We start from the raw sequence: 8,749 nt of genomic DNA, 5'->3' as shown, positions 1-8,749 counted from the left end.
TGTGTGTACAAGACAATCAATCTTCTTGACAAGTTGTTGTTTTTTTTTTCATTTCATTTTATTTCAATTTTTCCCCTCCTCCCCTTCTCGCGAGCAATCCAATCGGTCGTGAGATTAGAAAATGTGCCCGACGAATCGGAGTATTGATTTATCTCGAAAGTTTTGGTCTGATTGATTGGAGTGCTTTTTTTGGGTTGGGGGTGTCTCGAATTACTTTGGGTGTTTTATTTGTTTTGGGGAAGCGATATGACGACGCGCTCGTGGATTGGACGGTGAATTTAGAGCAGTAGGGTACTATCAACAGCTCGAACGATATTGAAAGCAAAAATACATCGGAATGTATAATGTATACAGCAGAAGTAAAAAATTTTTATCAAAGTTCAAGTGATGCTAAAACGAATTTGTTTTGTTTTGTTTACACAAAGTCACAGCCTATGTTAGTAAAAATGTACTTGATGATATAGAGTAAAAAATCTCGCTTTGTTCCGAAAAAGGAATTTATTCTTTGTAAAATTTGCTTCGCAGGTACTGCTCCCATATCTGTTTGAAATCTCAAAAGCGAGTCAAGAAGCATATTTTCCTTCCAAAAAAAAAAAAAAAAAAATATTTGTAGCTCGACACGTCACACCCGTATCCACTTGTCAATTTCTAACTCCAGAATTTCCAGCACTATATACTTAAAAAAAAAAAAAAAAAAAAAAAAAAGAATATCTGCTTTCGTGTACAACAACAAAAATACGAGTTCCGTATTTTATTACATTTTTTGAAAAAACAGCAATGCCATTCAAACGAACCGTCAAACAATACAAGGCACACGGTACACGTGTACGCATGTATCGGTATCCCGCTGCAAGCTCGTGCTATTCAACCGATCAGATTCGTATACGTACACCAAACCATGGGATAAAAAAATTTTTCATCCAAACGAAAAAATCCAATCAAACTTTCTCTCTCTCTCTCTCTCTCTCTTTGCACGAGCTAAATGCGGAGGGAAAAAAATGTGTATCCACAGAAAAGCAATTTCTCTCAATCGGTACGGACTTCCAGAGCGAGCTTTCGACCCCCAGTTACACTAACGGAGTTTCTCTTATTGCAGCAGCTGTCGATCCGGGACGGGCGTCGTGTCCAGCAGGAACGCGCGCCACTAGACACACACGGGGTAGCATGAATTGGCCGTGGCTGCTGGTGCTGGCGGCCGCGCTGGCTGCGGCGACACCCAACGCCGAGGAGCTCCAGCGCCTCACCGAGGAGGAGCGCTACAAGCCTGGTGCGTATACGCCCTTGTTTGGTTGTTTGTCAGTTTCCCGCGCCTCTCCATCGGACGCGCGCTTCATGAGGGATGAAGCTCCGGATTCGTGCGTTTCCTCAATGAAGGGGAGATTATACTTGAACGGGCAAAGGGATGAGTCCAAGGGGATTTTTTTTTCTTTTTAATTAAACTTTCCGATCGCCCGACTCTCAGTTTAATTCCAGTTATAAGTGGGCACTCGCCTCTACAACGGAAGACTTCAGGTGCGGGAGTAGGGGAAAAAAAAAAAAGAAGAATTTAAACTCGCCGCTTTGGTATTTTATTATCCGATGTCAAATGAAGCGAACACTTTCAATTATACTTCCCAAGTTCGAGCTTGAAGTATATTTAAGGAGCTCGCGGGAGCTATATTCTTCCTTGTTTTTTTTTCTCCCCTACTTTTTTAAGTAAACTTAAGGACTCTGATGAACAATTTTTTCTTTTTTTTCTCAAAGGCAGTTAAATTTTTTTTTTTCATTTTCTAACTACGCATCAAAGAGTAATGTTTTTCCATTTGAGCTTGTAACGTAAATAAACGGAATAAACGATCTCCGTCTAAAAACCCTCTGATAAACCCGGCCTCTTCGTTCAAGGAAATCAAAACACACGTGGCTGTGAAAAAACAACAAAAACTCCGAAACAAGTGTACAAACGCGTCGAACGCCATAATGTGCTCGAGCGCATAACGCACAAAGGGCCTTTGACTCCCTACCGACCAACCGTTCGATTTAATTAAAATCTTCCGTGTCCTCCTCGCTAAGGGAGCCGCGCGCAAAAGCTTTTCCTTCGCTCAGTCGCGATTGTAACCTCATTCCGCAAAATCGAGAGACGGGAAAAAGAAAGGGAGACGAGCGTTATCGGCCGATTCTCGCGAATTACATTTGACTCGAGCAAAGACAGTATGTATCTCTGTATACCTGTACGTGATGACGGACCGAAAAGTTGTGGAAAAAAAAGGGGTGAGTTGAAGAAAACGACGACGCGTGAAGCGTAGGAGGTGCAGTGGGGGGGAGTGAAAAAGGACCGTTCACGGGAAGCAAGTTGGAAAAGTTTCGCGGATAAGAGCCAGCGGGGTATACGGAGGTTGCTTGTGATGTACTCGGGATTTTTGGAAGCGGGGCCTTCCGCGCGAACGGCCTCCGACATCGATTGCCGGTCGTCCCTCTGCAACCGATACTTTTCCCTCGAAAAGTTGAGCCAGTAGCTCTAAATATCCGCACGTATCTCCAAAGAAAGAAAGAAAGAAAGGACGAGCAGTGATAGCGCGAGCAAAGACTGCACGAGGAAAAAAACAAAAAAGAAGAAGAAAAGTACAGGTCCGATGGAGAGGGGGAGGGAAAGAAAAGATCGAGCGGGGGAGTAAAGTTTCGATTGCCGGGGGATGGGGGATGGATTTTTGTGCGCAGTGCCCCGATTGTACGGCGACAGGATCCCGAGGCGGGTGCTCGACCCAAGCGACAAAAAGGTGCAGAGAAAAATCGTCCTCTATCACAACTTCTTCCGGAGCCGCGTCGAGCCCCCGGCCGCCAACATGCTCGTCATGGTAAGTCATCCCTTCCTTGTTCTTCTGTTATACATAAATACCATGTACCTATAGGTATACTTTACTACCTTACATGCAACCGTGGATGTTGTACATTTTGACCGAGACAACGGTAGAATCGACGCGAGTGGTCTCGATTTTAAATCGTTATTGAGCACGTGTACCTCAAACATACGTACATGAAAGTTTGTTCAATAGCGTTTGAGTTCCATTCGTTAATTCAAACTCGTGCACGTGTGTGCATGAGCCATCGGGGCTCGTGTGATACCTCCGGAGGAAATGTGCACGTTTAATGGAAATAACTGCATGACTTTGGTACACCGGAGCGCCTGGATTCCATGCAGAGTCGCAACTAAAAGTAGTTATGCCCTTTATGCGCTACTATATGTCGGAGACGACTCAAAGCTATCGCGCTTCGCCAACTACACCCGAGTATGGGTACACCTGCATGCAGGTATATACACATAAAAGGCTTGTCAAAGGAAACGCGTTTGCCTCGCTTCGCTCGTTTACTTTTTATTTTTCAAACCCTCGACTCGTACCTCACTAACTTGTACATACATACAACACGCGACAAATAAAATGCATGACCTTTTTACCCTCGATTTCCGCGTGTATATATACATACATACTCTCAATCGGCCCATATACATCGGCGTTCGCATGGAAATACTCGCGTAAGAAGGAGGCGGCCCCGATTCCCTCGTGGCGGTATATTACACTCCCGAGAACTCGAGCCCGTATACATGTATATTTGTGTGCACCCGTCCAGCAGGTTGAGAAGTTGTTTCCTCCGTAGATCCCAATAAATGCCCGTTACAGTCGCAAAAGCCGAGGAAAGCTCGATTATTTTTATCGCTCGTACCTATATATAAACTACTGTTCCTGGGGTTCTGGGCGTTCGTTCCACCATAGAGAGGCGTGTTTACGCATACACAATATTTCATCGAGAGTGAATTCGTTGATTAAAACTTCGCTTCGTCTTTTAATTGGGTATCCAAGATTTGCCAACTTTTCGGGGAAAGGTGGTCTCCGTTCCTCTTCGTATCTCGGGCTGTGGGAGGAGTTTCGCTCGGCTGACCTCTGTTCTTTCAAAGTTTACAAATATGGATAGAACGCGCGTAAGTATAACGTGTAGGTGCGCGAAAAGGTGTAATTTACGAAACCCCTGGGGAGAGAAGGTCCGGGGAATTTATACGAATGGCATAAAGTCGGTCCCCGAATTCCGGCGATTCTAACCACGTTTGGGGCGAGCTATAAAATCTACAGCTGGCGGGTGGGGGTACCCGTGTAAGTTTAAGTTACCGCACTTCTCTTTGACTTTCCGGATTTGTCATTTTAACCGGTGAATATATACAAGTATGTGCGCCCTTGCAGTTTTCACTCGCGCGTTTTACACTTTGCGTTTAACTACTCTTTGCAAAGTGCTTTTTCATCGGACCCTCGATAGGTAAAATTAATCCCCCGATATCGAACCTTTGCCTACACGAGTTTACTGTATCTATAAACAGTGAAAAGACAGATTTGCCAGAGAAATCGGACATCATTTAATTTTCCAATTGAAGCCAATTCTTTTACATGTCGAACCTAACAGGAAAAACGACTTTTAGTTAGAAGCGCGCGTACAATACCTGTATACATCATGAATAACTATTACATGTACGCAGGACTCGAGTGACGCAAATAAACGGAGCTTAAAATATAATACCTCCGGTTGCGACGCGATAACGAACCAACTAATTTTACAACTCAAGTTTGTCTTATGCTCCGCCTCGCTTCTCTCGTAATTTTCACTGTATAATAAATGTCATCGCTCGAGCATATTATATTATACGTATACGCCCGATAAACCCATTTGCCGCGCATCCGAGTTTTTTTGTCTCTTTCAACAATCTAAAACAATCGCAACTTTTTGCTCCTGAAACGCGGAAGCCTTCCCCCCTTTCAACAATGCCAAATGGCCCTAACTGCAAAAAGAGCCCAAGAAATGAGAAACGTAGATGAATACCTGTATAAAAAAAAAAGTAGGGAGCAACCCATCGACTACTTGTTTTTATTGTATACTTGTATTTTTCAACTGGGCATCATTAATTACGCCCAAAGCTCAGAGGCGTACATATAGGTATACGCGTTGTTGAGAAAGTAGGTAATATGTTTCGTTTCGGTTCGCAGAAGTGGCACTCGGGGGCGGCCAAGGCCGCGCAAAAGTGGGCCGAGGCATGCTACGCGCTGACGCACGACAACGCGACGGGCCTGCACATCGACGCCTTCGGCAGCTGCGGCCAAAACATCTTCATCTCGACGGCGCAGGTGCCATGGTAAGTGTCCATACTCGCGTACAATTTATACACGCGTATACTTATTTCCTTTTCTTTCCCTCCGCGCCCACGTCCACGCTTGTAGGTACGTATACAGCTCTCTTCTTTCCCGTAATTACCTCTTTCCCGCCACGCGAGGAAATTCGCAAATGGCTCGCTAATGGCCACCCTCGAGCACCAACTATAAGTATACCCCATCGGGATCCACGTAGCGCAGGTAATGTCGATTCGATGGGGCCGAGTCGCGGTGTGTTAATTTGGCCTGCAGCATCGAGCGACTTTGCTTTTCCTTTTCTGTTCCATTTGCGCGTTTTCGCACACTGTCGTGGCACCGATAACGACGGTCTGTGCCATTTTTCTTTTTCTCTCCTTCGAAACGGCAAAAGTTCCCCTTCCCCTTTCAAAGACTCGTTCGTATCTCTCGAGTCCTCGGGAATTATTTCCTCCACATAATTATGCTCCCATGCGGATGTTTATAAAGTAACTATCGGGTCTAAGGTAGTATCGTAATATCGTATACACCGAGGTACAAAATGAGGCACGTGATAAGGTCCTGGTTGCGTTGTACTTCGACGCGGGGTAATCAGAGACAGGGGGGGGGGGAAGTAGGTACAGGTCTGCCGATCAAATGTATCCAGTTTCGAGGGCATTAGGTGCACGCAGTCACGGGATCCGTCGGACTCACCCCCATCTCCGTCAAGAGAGCACGAGAGAAGCGTATATAGAGGAGGTTCGCGGTGTGTGGTATCGAACCCGGAAAGACAGAGGGCACACGTGCCGAATCGGGAATACGGATGGACGAAAAACAAGGGAGAAGGTATCCATTATATACGGAGAATGAGGTGGGCGTGGAGAGTGGGGTGTATGGAGAGCGAGCCACGCGGGGCCAAGGGACTTAATTGCCACTAATAACCGGCTCCGCATCCCTGACCTATACACTCGAGTGCTCTTGATGCCGTTTTCTCTCTCTGATGCCCCTTCGTTTCCGCCCGCGCCAAACTCCCGCTCCACCGGAGCCCTCTCCAAGAAATTATACATCAAAATCGACCCTACCCGGCGAACAACAGCTATATGTGTGCACTCCCTCTCTCGATCTCCCTTTGCCTCCCCCCCCCCTCTGTGTAGCGTTGTTTAATCTCGGCCGCGAATGTATGCCAGTTGCGGTGCCTAGCTGGTATATACATATACATACAGGTGGACCGAGCCATCGGGATTCCAAATCCCGGGGAGAGAGAGTGAGTCCTGGCTGGCCGCCAGAGCTTGCGATCGGCTCGGTGCGTCAAGTGCACGGGGAAAAACAGAAAAATCCTCTCCACCCGCTCAACCTGTCGTTCCCGGTGTTATACTGTGACTGGCCGGCTGAGAAAATCGTGGGAAATTAAATGCTCATCGGGTCGAGAGAGTATAAAGAAACTCTAATTGGTTAGGAAGCGGATTTTTATTTATTTATTTTTTTCTTCATTTCAGCCAGCTGCAGTAGTGTTTTATACACGTGCGTGCACTTATTGGGAATAAATTATTTATACGTGTATGATTTGGCGATGGGCCAGCGGCGTATCGGGTCTTTTTCCTCCTGTCCTCTCCTATGAAGCTCAGCTCCAACGCGAGAGCCTCGAGTTTGCGAAGGGACGGCATTGTTTGTTACTCGGCTATCTTGAATTCCCTCTGGTTCCATATAGGTGCACCCCGTGATAATATTAAATAACAAAATTCGTGTTGCCGCGTCCTCTGCTCTGATGGTTTTTAAAAATAATTTCCCATCGCAGGTTCTTCGCGATAAAGACGTGGTTCTCGGAGGAGGAGCTGTTCGAGTATGGAGCCCCGGAGCACAATGAGCTCAACAAGATCGGCCACTACACGCAGATGGTCTGGGCGACGAGTCACCACGTGGGCTGCGGTTGGGCCCAATGTGACGGGAAACGCGGACCCCGCGGAGTTCCCTACTTCAGCTACGTCTGCAACTACTGTCCCGCGTAAGTCTACACATTTTTACTTTCAAGATTTTTTTTTTTTTTTTTTTTCTTTTTTTTTTTGGTAGGTATCTATTTTCATTCGTATTTTTCGAGCTGCAATACCCATGCGTTTTAGCTATTCTGGGTACAGACTTTCAACTACAATTTGCGCGTGCAATGTTTTTTTCGAAAAAAAACAAAAAAAATGTACACTGATCCGTTCGTCCACTTGCTTTTGAACAATGCTGCGCAGCGCAAAGTGGTACCCAATCGGGCATATGAATCAACTATCGATGGATCACCTCGAATTGATTACACCTTCCGTGTACAGCGCGCTACGATGCATTTCTGTGAATACGGCAGCTGTAAAAGTTACGTGTTTCGTGCAACAGATGGTTTTTTTTTTTTTTTTTTTTTTTTCAATTTTGTTTTACGGTCCCCCCCCCCCATCCCTGGAATAGAGCTCCCGTTTTTTTTAGCTGCAGTTATTAATTGTGGCTTGTGTACAAAGTTATTCGTGATGTACGCAACATCAGCAAACTTTGTTTTGTGTAATCAACGTAATGGAAGTGGATATTTATTAACACACATATACACGCGCTTATGAATACCAAATGGCGTAGTTACAACGGTAATTCGCTGGAGTGATGGAACGTATAATAATGTTGTTCCTGAATAATGGTTGTTGAAAATTTTTTTTTTTCCACAAGCCTTGATAAAGAAAATCGGATTTATCTCGCACACTGAATAATTTTTTCATCAAACGCCTCGTCAAACGCCAAATGAAACGCCCACCAAATATACTGTATTCCTTGAAAAACACATAATCATCATCATCCTGCATCAAAATTTGAGGTCCCAAGGTTCGATCAGCCCAAAAATGTACCTTCTTCACACCCACCTGTCTGTAATCTCCTCGAGCGCACCATAATCCTCGAAAAAGGACGCTTGCTCACTTACACGTCTGGTCTCGTGGCGCGTGTGTTCGCAGCGGTAACCGGGTCGACCAGGTGTCGGAGCCGTACCTCGTCGGGGAGAGTTGCTCGGGCTGCAGGGAGCACTGCCGGTTGGGCAAGCTGTGCAAGAACTCCTGCCAGTGGGCCGACCTCTGGGCCAACTGCCAACAGCTGAGGGCCACCCTGCCGGGCTGGCTGTGCGACAGCGACACCGAGCAGGGCAGGGAGCGCAGGAAGTTCTGTCGGGCCACCTGCTCCTGCGACGGGAAGATCATCTGAATGGCTCACACGTGAGCCATATAGTGTTTGCGTGCGTCTGTGCTTACTGGGATGCTGATGATCAAAGGACGGTGTTGGCTGTCGCGTCTACCGCCAGAAGAGATGAGAAATCCATATCGTTTTAGATGTACATAATTATATCGTTATGCCCAAGTACCTACTTACACGTATATCGTTACACTGTCGTGCATCGAGTGCCGAAGGTGGAGCTGTTTGTTCGTCTCTACTCCATACGAATAGAAGATACATGTATAGGTTTACCTGTTTGCAAGTGTGTGCGTTTGTGTGTGCGTGTGCACGAACGGACGATGTTATAGTTTTGTTTTTTGTCCTTTTTTTCTCTTTTTCTCCCTGATTTTGGAGTTGAGCGGGAAAAATCAAGGTGCGAACTTTCGACTAAAGCTTTCCGTTGT

General features: G+C 46.0%; 1 protein-coding gene across 1 annotated transcript; it reads left to right on the top strand.

Annotated features, from left to right (window-relative positions):
• The first annotated feature begins 1,102 nt into the window (after window positions 1–1,102).
• On the top strand, window positions 1,103–8,749 carry LOC106643526 (cysteine-rich secretory protein 3). The gene is made up of 5 exons (XM_089593161.1): window positions 1,103–1,267; window positions 2,695–2,831; window positions 5,004–5,149; window positions 6,916–7,122; window positions 8,093–8,749. The coding sequence occupies exons 1-5, from the start codon at window positions 1,165–1,167 to the stop codon at window positions 8,334–8,336; spliced, it is 837 nt and encodes a 278-aa protein (XP_089449287.1). The 5' UTR covers window positions 1,103–1,164; the 3' UTR covers window positions 8,337–8,749.

The sequence above is a fragment of the Copidosoma floridanum genome, unplaced genomic scaffold (genome assembly GCF_036245765.1).
Source record: "Copidosoma floridanum isolate Cflo_tuat_1 unplaced genomic scaffold, Cflo_Japanese_pri ptg000019l, whole genome shotgun sequence".
Lineage (NCBI taxonomy): Eukaryota > Metazoa > Arthropoda > Insecta > Hymenoptera > Encyrtidae > Copidosoma > Copidosoma floridanum.
The sequence above is the reverse complement of the archived record's forward strand: the minus strand, read 5'-3'. Positions and strand labels throughout refer to the sequence as shown.

Bases quoted from the DNA above. Each gene is read 5' to 3' on its own strand.
- LOC106643526 (XM_089593161.1), top strand. From the start codon at position 1,165: ATGAATTGGCCGTGGCTGCTGGTGCTGGCGGCCGCGCTGGCTGCGGCG. The intron at 1,268-2,694 runs GTGCGTATACGC...TTTTGTGCGCAG, and splicing joins GGAGGAGCGCTACAAGCCTG to TGCCCCGATTGTACGGCGAC. The intron at 5,150-6,915 runs GTAAGTGTCCAT...TTCCCATCGCAG, and splicing joins TCGACGGCGCAGGTGCCATG to GTTCTTCGCGATAAAGACGT.